The following is a 9758-nucleotide window of genomic DNA, read 5'->3' as shown; positions in this document are numbered from 1 at the left end:
TCTGAGTTATTTACTTCTTCCTACTTATTTGCCGGTGAACACGCATAGGATTTCACTTTTAAAATTTTAGCAGAAACAAGCTAACCTAAAAAGGCAGCAGGCTGTTTTTCAAGCAGAGCGTTCGCCATTACGAAGGAAACTCTGAGGAAATGGGAGTTTCCAAGGAAGCCTCCTCAATTTCTGCCTTCCCAGCCTCTTCTAAGCCTGGATGTTAAATTAATGTTAATCACATGAAGAAGGCTGCTCATTAGTGGGGTGGAAAACTTTAAAAGGGACCCTCTGCCTAGCCCAGTCAGGCAGTGCAAGAGCCAGAGGGACAGGATAAGGCCAAAGATGAAGGCTGTGTTTTTGGTCAGCTGCGCAACCCTCCTTCTCCTTCCATCAGGTAAGTGGAAGTTAACTGGCAGGCCTCACCCAATCCTATAGCCTCTTACTTCTGAGTAGCAGTAGGGGACTCCGTTCACATTTAAAGGTGGCTCCACCTTAATCCACACTTCCCAAAACAGTTTGTAAACCAAATCAAAGCCACCCTTCAAAATTTGGGCCTTTCTGAATTTTGCAATGCACTTTTCCAGCACAGTAATATGTTCAAAAATGCACATTATCCGGGGAGGATGGGGTGGGGGGGATTTGCTTTTAAATGCATATATTTGTGAAAATAGCATGCAAAGAAAGGGAAAGGGACTCGTGAAAATGTGTACATTGGGCAAAAAAAAATCATACACGTACATTAGGATAATTTTGTTCTGAGATGCTGGTGGATTTTCATGGAAATCACAAAGCGACATTGAGACCTGGGGAACTTAAAGCCTGGAAGGATGAGAAATAAACTGAAAAGGAGAGGTTTGCCCTTCCCTGATTGCCCCAAACAAGCGTGGGATTGTACTGTGAGCAACTACCGTATTTTTCGCTCTATAACACACACCAGACCATAACACGCACGTAGTTTTTAGAGGAGGAAAACAAGAAAAAAAATATTCTAAACGAAATAGTGGATATATGATTTTTGTGGTTCATGCTGTGGCCACAGACATGTGATCTGGCAGTGAGTTTGGAGTAGCCCAATGCAAAAATCCTGAGGATCCATGTGGATCCATGCTTTGTAACCATGGAGGAGGAAAGGAAGGGGAACCATGGATCATCTGCTCATGACTGCAGCAGATCCCACCCGCCACCCGTAGGCATTCGCTCCATAACACGCACAGACATTTCCCCTTACTTTCTAGGAGGAAAAAAGTGAGTGTTATGGTGCAAAAAATACGGTAATTTGGAGCAGAAGACCCAGTACACCCTGGGGTTTTAGGATAGCTGAATGCAAATATAAAGAAAATACTTGGGAATGCATTCCTGACAACATACGGATGGATTGATGTTTCAGGCTGACTGAGCTGAAAAAGAATTATTCTCTTTACGCTTGGCTAGATGATAACTTTTGTGATGGTTCCCTGATTGCTTCACTGAATGTTCATGTGTTGTGGGTTGTATATAATTTCTGTTGTCTACTGGTTTCGCTCTTAGGTTTGCTGTAACCCAGTGTATAAGTGTACATGCACAAGTTTTTATTGATTCTTCGCCTGGTTTTTAAAAATATATATATATGAAAAGTCTTGATAAACTGTTCACTTTAACAAAAAAAGTTTTGTTTTATTTTATACTGCTTCAGCTCTTGTGGCGTTAACAGGAGCCTGACAGGCAGAAATGTACAGTGGTACCTCAGGTTACAGATGCTTCAGGTTACACACTCCACTAACCCAGAAATAGTGCTTCAGGTTAAGAACTTTGCTTCTTGATGAGAACAGAAATCGTGCTCCGGCGCTGCGGCGGCAGCAGGAGGCCCCATTAGCTAAAGTGGTGCTTCAGGTTAAGAACAGTTTCAGGTTAAGTACGGACCTCCGGAACGAATTAAGTACTTAACCTGAGGTACCACTGTAGTCAGTAAAGTTTTCCCAGGCCTGAAGCTAAAGGAATGGGATAAGTTTAGAAGCTGGAACAGAGTGGAAAAGCGGGAAGCCTAGCAGAGATATATATGTGGGGATGAAGAATGCCTGATCGGCATTTGGGATCACGGAGGGCTGTGCTTAAAACTGTGGAGCTCCTCAGCCATAAGGCAAAAACAGTGCAAAAATAACAACTGTTTGTACACGATGCCGTCAACATACAGGGGCTTTACGCTCTAAGAAAGCGGGCAGATCCCTGCCCCAAGGAGCTTACAATCAAGTTGGCACAAGGGAGGCCATAACAGAAGGAAAGGGGCAGAGCCATAGCTCAGAGAATGAAATTCTGCCTTTCATGCAGAAGGCCAAACCCTCCAAGTGTCCCGATTTTCTAGGGACAGCCCTGGATTTACAGAAGCCGCCCTGGTTTCTGATTTTATCCTGGAATGTCCCGCTTTTCCTTAGGACGGCCTGATTCATCAGAGAAATGTTGGAGGATATGGAGTTATGTGACCCGCTGAGCCAAGGAAATAAGTACAGTGGTACCTCGGGTTACATGCACTTCAGGTTACATACACTTCAGGTTACACACTCCGCTAACCCAGAAATAGTACCTCAGGTTAAGAACTTTGCTTCAGGATGAGAATAGAAATTGTGCTCCCATGGCGCGGCAGCAGCAGGAGGCCCCATTAGCTAAAGTGGTGCTTCAGGTTAAGAACAGTTTCAGGTTAAGAACGGACCTCCGGAACGAATTAAGTACTTAACCCGAGGTACCACTGTAATGGAATAGGATGTCCCTATTTTCACCAGGGAATTGTTGGAGAGTATGGTAGGTCCCAAGTTCTGTCCTCAAAGGGAGACTACAGCGTGAAACAGATGAATTGCAATTCATCAAGAAGTTCTGAATGAAAATAATTGGGTGTTTATCCAATGCAGGATGTCTGTTTCCATCGCCACTGCTTTGTGAATGATCACTGCAATTGCGTTTGCGTTTTAAATGCAATTCTCACAGTCTGCTTTCCTGCGTTTCCATTTCCTTCCAGCCTCACTCCTAGCCATTCTCTCTCTCTCTCTTTGCACTCATGCGTATGCAATACATACCTGTCAATTTAGGTATAACATTCCACACAGCTGATGAAGCGGACCCCAATGCACGCCACAATAAATGCGTTCGTCCTCAAGATGCCACAAGATAATTGGGCAGCACCCTCAGCAATACATGGTAGGGCCAAGGGGGCCTTGGCCCGGGATTGTTTGCCTGAGAATTTAAGGGTGTCTCCTATACATGTATAAGGGTGGTGCTGTGGGTTAAACCACAGAGCCTAGGACTTGCCGATCAGAAGGTCGGTGGTTCGAATCCCCGCAAAGGGGTGAGCTCCTGTTGTTCGGTCCCTGCTCCTGCCCACCTAGCAGTTCGAAAGCACCTCAAAATGCAAGTAGATAAATAGGTACCGCTCTGGCGGGAAGGCGTTTCCGTGCGCTGCTCTGGTTCACCAGAAGCGGCTTAGTCCTGCTGGCCACATGACCTGGAAGCTGTACACCGGCTCCCTCAGCCAATAAAGCGAGATGAGTGCCGCAACCCCAGAGTCGGCCACTACAGGACCTAATGGTCAGGGGTCCCTTTACCTTGACCTTTACCTATACCCATTCTCTTGTTTGCCTATAAAATGTGAGCTGGGGGTATAGGATTTCAGCTGATGCACTTTCTCCCAGTGCCGCAGTTAAGAGGGGGAAGGACTTTGGGAGAAGGAAGAAAGGATTTGGGGTCCCTACCCAGGACACCCCAAAGTTGAAGGCTGCTAGGCTGTGATCCTTCTGCAACAAGGCTCCTTTCATTGAGTTATCAAAGTAAGATGTTCTGGAATAAAGCAACAGCTGTTCAGCATAATAAGGGAGTTCCTTTACAGCGAGAAGCATCTGGCAGAGCTGGAGGAGGCCTGCTTGCCCACGGGGAAATAAAAATATCCTGAGATTAATGGGATTTGGAGGAATATGTTTCCCCCTTGTGGAAGTAAGGAGGACTAACAGCAGCTGTGTTGTGGTAACCCGATTACTGCTGTCATGAATAGTCAAACTATGCTCGTGTTGCATGCATTTAATTGAATCGTCATAAACTGTGCCACGTGGGTCAATATCCAAACCCAATATTTTATTCAAGTTGGCACCCCTGAAAAAGTGGGTTCTTATAGATATCTCTATTAAATTTTCTGTTTTACAATTTAGAATTCTCACTTAAACATCCTTAAAATATCGATGACTTCCCTTCCTCTCTTTCCATGGTTCATTTTGCATATCATAAATCTCTGCATATGTTACAAAAACGAAACCATTCAGTATTCTATCATTGCATCCATCAAAACTTATTTACCTTATTGGTTTTATCTTAATGCTGCCAACATTTTCAGGTGTATACAATCCCCCCCCCCGTATATTCAATAAACATTTTCCAATCTTCTCTAAACGTATGTTCTTCTTGTTCTCTAATTCTTTATGTTAAGTCTGCAAGTTGCGCATATTCCGTCAGCTTAAGTTGCCATTCTTCTTTAGTTGGGACCTCACTCATTTTCCATTTTGGGGCTCACAAAACATGGGCCGCAGTTGTAGCATATAAACTTATGCCAAGTTTTGCCTGACTGAGACGCATGGGAGCTGTAGTCCAAAATACATGGAAGCTCGAACTCACTTGACCCTGACATTAAGAGTTTCATGCTCAACCGACGGAGTTATCCCTGTTTCATTGAGTTGTGAAATTGCTTTGTGATACAGTGGTACCTTGGGGTTAAGAACTTAATTTGTTCCGGAGGTCTGTTCTTAACCTGAAACCGTTCTTAACCTGAGATACCACTTTAGCTAATGGGGCCTCCCGCTGCTGCCGCACAATTTCTGTTCTCTTCCTGAGGTAACGTTCTTAACCTGAGGTACTATTTCTGGGTTAGCGGAGTCTGTAACCTGAAGCGTCTGTAACCTGAAGCACCTGTAACACAAGTTACCACTGTACTTCATAAGAGGCAGTTCATAAATGAAATAAGTTTTTTAGTATTATTGGCTACCATTTTTTCTATGCCTGGAATATTTGGCCTTCGGATACTGTTGGACTCCAATTCCCATCAGCCCCAGGCAGCTTGGGCAATGGGCAGGAGTGATAGGAGTTGTAGTCCAACAGCTGCAGGAGGCAAGAAGTTGCCCATCCCTGGTCCGCACCACTGTGCCAACTAAGAGCTATGATTTTCAGCACTTTGTGCCTTAAGGCCACCTTTGTTCTTTGCCTTCAGGATCCGCCTTGCGATGCTACACCTGCCTGTTCCCTACCATCTCCCCGCTGGACTGCCTGAAGTTCCCCACACCGTGCGGCCCGTCTCAGAGATGCCTCACGTCCGTCATCAGAGGGCACAGAGGTTCTGCTGCCAGATTTCTAGCGATCGCTTTGGCCAATAGTTTTGACGTTTTGATCCTGCTTTTGTCAAGGCCAGAGGAAGAAAGCCTGTGAACGCGGGAGGGAGAGAGGAGGGAATGTTTTCAGAGATGGACAGGGAGCAGCTACCACTCCCTCTAGAAGCAAACTCAAAATATTTAGTGCTAATAGAAATGGGAGACAAAAACAGGCCCAGTAAGAAACAAAGGGGAAAGCACCAACATGCTCTGGGGGAATCTGGATTTTATTTTGCTTTATTATTTCTTAGATTTATGTACCTTTGTAGGAAGTGGTTGTCCACTGGGCTTGTCCATTACGCTCAGGATCCAGAACGCCTGGTACTGGGACGTTTTGGCTCCTGAATGACGCAAACCCGGTTTGCAAATGTTCTTTGGAACCCGAACGTCCGACGGGGCTTCCGCGGCTTCCGATTGGTTGCAGGAGCTTCCTGCAGCCAATCAGAAGCCGTGCTTTGGTTTTCGAACGTTTTGGAAGTCGGACGGACTTCCGGAACGGATTCCGTTCGACTTCCAAGGTACGACTCTAATGGACTTCTGAGTGTCAGCTGGGAAGAGGAAAAGAGCAGAATGCATGCTGTTCTCCATCCTCTCCCCTGTTCGCTTAAAAGATTGCAGTGGAGAGTGTGGCCGGCTGGCACCCTGAGCTCAGGGTGAGGCTACGCTGCCACATTTTATTACAGATCCCACTCCTCTTAGGTTCCAAAGCCAGCTTCTCTGTTGTTTACGCTGGAAGCAGATCCAGCCCTTTCTTTTAGTCAAAGCGTAGTAACGAGCAAAGGAGGGTTTTCAGTTTTCCAACGTCAGAAAACATAGAACCAAGTCTATCAAACATGACCCAACTTTTCCTGTTTGGGTGTATCTCCCATCAGTGTAGCGGCAAGATTGCTGGGCCAGGGCCTGGGAGTCAAGGGTTCAAATGCCCATTCAGCCAATGAAGCTTGTTTGGGAAACGGGGGCCAGTCGCTCTCTCTCAGTCTCCGCTACCTCACAGGGTTTTTGAGAGGATGAAATGGGAAAGGGGGAGAACTCTGCACACCTCTTTTAACTCCCTGCAGGAAAGGTGGGTTATAAATGCAGTACTGTTAATAGGTGAACAGTGTTTCCGTGCACTCTGGCTTCTGTCGTGGTGTCCCGTCGCGCCAGAAGTGATTTAGTCGTGCAGGCCACATGACCCAGAAAGCTGTCTGTGGACAAATGCCGGCTCCTTCAGCCTCAAAGAGAGATGAGCACCGCAACCCCATAGTTGCCTTTGACTGGACTTAACTGTCCGGGGGTCCTTTACCTTTTACCTTTTTTTACTGTTAATAACAATTCCTGTTTGCAGTTGGTATACTCTTGCTGCTCCAGACGAGGGAAAGCAGCACCCAGAGTTATCATGCAGAATGTTCCAGGTTCAAATCCCTGGCACCTCCAGTTTGGGGTTGGGAATTTCCCTGTGAATCCCTGGAGAATCGCTGCCAGTGTAGACAATATTGAGCAAGATGGATCCAAGGATCTGACTCTGTATAACTCAGCTTCCTGAGATGGCATCTTCCTTTCCTCACGCAATGTGGCCCAGACCATGGACTGCTTGAAAATTGTGGAGATTCCTGGTGGAACACAGAGTACCGTATTTTTCACTCTATAGGACGCACCCGACCATAGGACACACCTTGTTTTAGAGGGGGAGAAGAAGAAAAAAAGATTATCCCCCTCTCTGCTCAGCGCCCCTTCAGCGAAGCGGCAGGAGAAACGGAGCCCCTTCCATTTCTCCTCCCGCTTCGCTGAAGGGGCGCTGCACAGCTCTCCCTCTCTGCTGAAGCCAGGAGAGTTTTGCTCTCCCGGCTTCAGCAAAAGGAACCTGAAGCCTTCGGAGCGCAGCGCAATGTCCCACTGCGCTCCCAAGGCTTCAGGTGGCTATCCATGAAGACTGGAGAGTGAGAGGGGTCAGTGTGCACCGACTCCTCTCGGTCTCCAGGCTTTAGCGAAAGCAACGCGTAGCCTCCGGAGCACGGAGGCAGCGCTCCCTCTGTGCTTCGGAGGCTTCGTGTTGCTATTGCTGAAGCCAAGGAGCCTGCATTCGCTCCATAGGACGCACACACATTCCCCCTTAATTTTTGGAGGGAAAAGTGTGTCCTATAGAGCAAAAATACGGTCATTTTCCTGCAATTGTAATGTACTGGAGGGTTTCGAATCATAATTTTATAGACTCCCCATAGAGCGACTGAACGAAGCTCACAGGCCACAGTTGGGAAATGCCTGATTTCAGACGTTCACTTTCCAAGTCTATGAAAAGGAAGAAATGGGTGCATGTGGGATTCCCCCTGATCTTCTGTTTACTCTCATCCCTGATCTCTTTTCCTTAGGTGCCCTGGAACTGGTTATCTATGAGAAGACCTGTGGGGATTCTTCGATGTGTGGGGCCCACGGCACCCGATCCATGCTGGGAACCAATTTCACCTTTTATTCTTCCTGCTGCGACACCGACCTGTGCAACTCAGCTGCTAGGGGGCCGAGCCTTTTCTGGGGGCAAGCCGCACTGATCCCCCTGTCAATCATCCTGGTCAACCTCCAATGAGAGCCAGCCCCCAAAGCAGTCATGCCCCAGGGTGTGAGACGACTCAGGTCCAGTCACCTCATATTGCTGCTTTCTCTCGGCCCCCGATAACCAAAATGCTCTGGAAGAAGTCTAAATAACAATGTTCCTGGTTTCATGTCGCTTTTTTCATCTCTTTCTTTGGGTTATCTTCTTAATTTGCACACGGAAATTTATTTTAAACCACCCCACTCCCCATAATGTACACACAACTGTTTCAAACTATCTGATACCACAGTTGGCTTTACATTAGAAAGAAGAGGGGGAAAATTTGGTAGGATGGTAGAAACAGAGGGACACAAGCCTCTCCTCTTTCTTTGCCTTTTCTATGCTTTCAAAATTCAGAGTGTAAGCTGCTTGGGGCAGAGCCCTGTTTGTTTGTTGAAGCCTTCCTTACCACACGATTTGGATTAATTCCCATGGGAGTTGAATGATAGAATTGTAGAGTCCAACCCCCTACGAGGGAGGAATCTCAACTAAAGAATCCAAATCTAAACTGCTTTGATGTCGTCGTCCCCTTACAATCAAGTGGTATATATAAGCTTTATGGAATAAATAAAATGAATGAAAATAAAATAAAATAAATGAAATGAGTACGTCTAGCTACATATGGAGGGCAGAAGGCTGGGAAAAGGTGGTACTTTGGATGCACCGCGTACCACAGGTAGGCAACAGCAACAACCACCTTCAACTGTGGAATTTCCTACAAGATTTGGGAGACAGTGACCTGGGTTCCTACCCCCACCAATTAGCAAGGGGAAGGAATCCTTCAGAAAGCGAGCTAAATCTTTTAAAAAAAAACCATTGGAAGTTTTCGAGGGCACTTTATTAAGGATTATTTAGTTATAGAATGCCCTGACTAAAAAGTGGGGTTTGCTGTTTTAATGTAATTTTAGGCATCATCTAGCTAGGGCGCAGGGACGTGGGTGGCGCTGTGGGTTAAACCACAGAGCCTAGGACTTGCTGATCAGAAGGTCGGGGGTTTGAATCCCTGCGACGGGGTGAGCTCCCGTTGCTCAGTCCCTGCTCCTGCCAACCTAGCAGTTCGAAAGCACACCAGTGCAAGTAGATAAATAGGTACTGCTCCGGCGGGAAGGTAAACGGCGTTTCTGTGCACTGCTCTGGTTCGCCAGAAGTGGCTTAGTCATGCTGGCCACATGACCCGGAAGCTGTACGCCGGCTCCCTCGGCCAATAAAGCGAGATGAGCGCCGCAACCCCAGAGTCGGTCACGACTGGACCTAATGGTCAGGGGTCCCTTCACCTTTAGCTTTAGCTAGGGGGCTTTATTCCCAATGCCGCACAGCACGTGGCTACGAACAGCCAAGGAAGGATTGGCGCAAGAGATTGACAAAAGTGACTCCTAAAGGCAAACTCAAGGAGTCCCCGTTTCATCATTGCACGCACTCACCCACCCAGAGACCATTCTCCCCATGTCCCCTGTGGGGGGGGGTCTCCTAACAACTCTCACCACCCCTAAAAAGCAACAGCTCCCAGGATTCTTTGGGAAAAGCTGTGACTGTTTAAACTGGTACAATCCTGCTTTAAGTGTGTAGTGCAGCCCAGTTGGGCATCTAACTCTAATAATCATGTGGCAGTTAGTGGCCGGTGTGTTATACTGATAAAATCTGAGATACCGCTGATGTTTCTAGTCACCTGACCAGAAGCAGCCAACCAGAGTTCTTTCAGCCACCAGCAGCAGGACCAATCGGTGGGGTCCCTCAAAACTCATGGAAGGACCCCAGCATTCTAACCCAGTCAGTCTCCTTAGTTAGCCAATCAGAACATTTCACTGCCACTCCTCAAATACTTACCGTAT

The 9758-nt window shown here is 46.9% G+C and overlaps 1 protein-coding gene across 1 annotated transcript; it reads left to right on the top strand.

The window, feature by feature from the left end:
* Positions 1-230: 230 nt before the first annotated feature.
* LOC309525309 (uncharacterized protein) lies at positions 231-8063 on the top strand. Its single transcript, XM_082210868.1, has 3 exons — positions 231-385; positions 5207-5329; positions 7712-8063. The coding sequence occupies exons 1-3, from the start codon at positions 334-336 to the stop codon at positions 7921-7923; spliced, it is 387 nt and encodes a 128-aa protein (XP_082066994.1). The 5' UTR covers positions 231-333; the 3' UTR covers positions 7924-8063.
* Positions 8064-9758: the final 1695 nt, after the last annotated feature.

The sequence above is a fragment of the Podarcis vaucheri genome, assembly GCF_965113315.1.
Source record: "Podarcis vaucheri genome assembly, chromosome: 2".
NCBI lineage: Eukaryota > Metazoa > Chordata > Lepidosauria > Squamata > Lacertidae > Podarcis > Podarcis vaucheri.
Note: the sequence above shows the minus strand (reverse complement) of the source record. Positions and strands in the feature narration are given on the sequence as shown.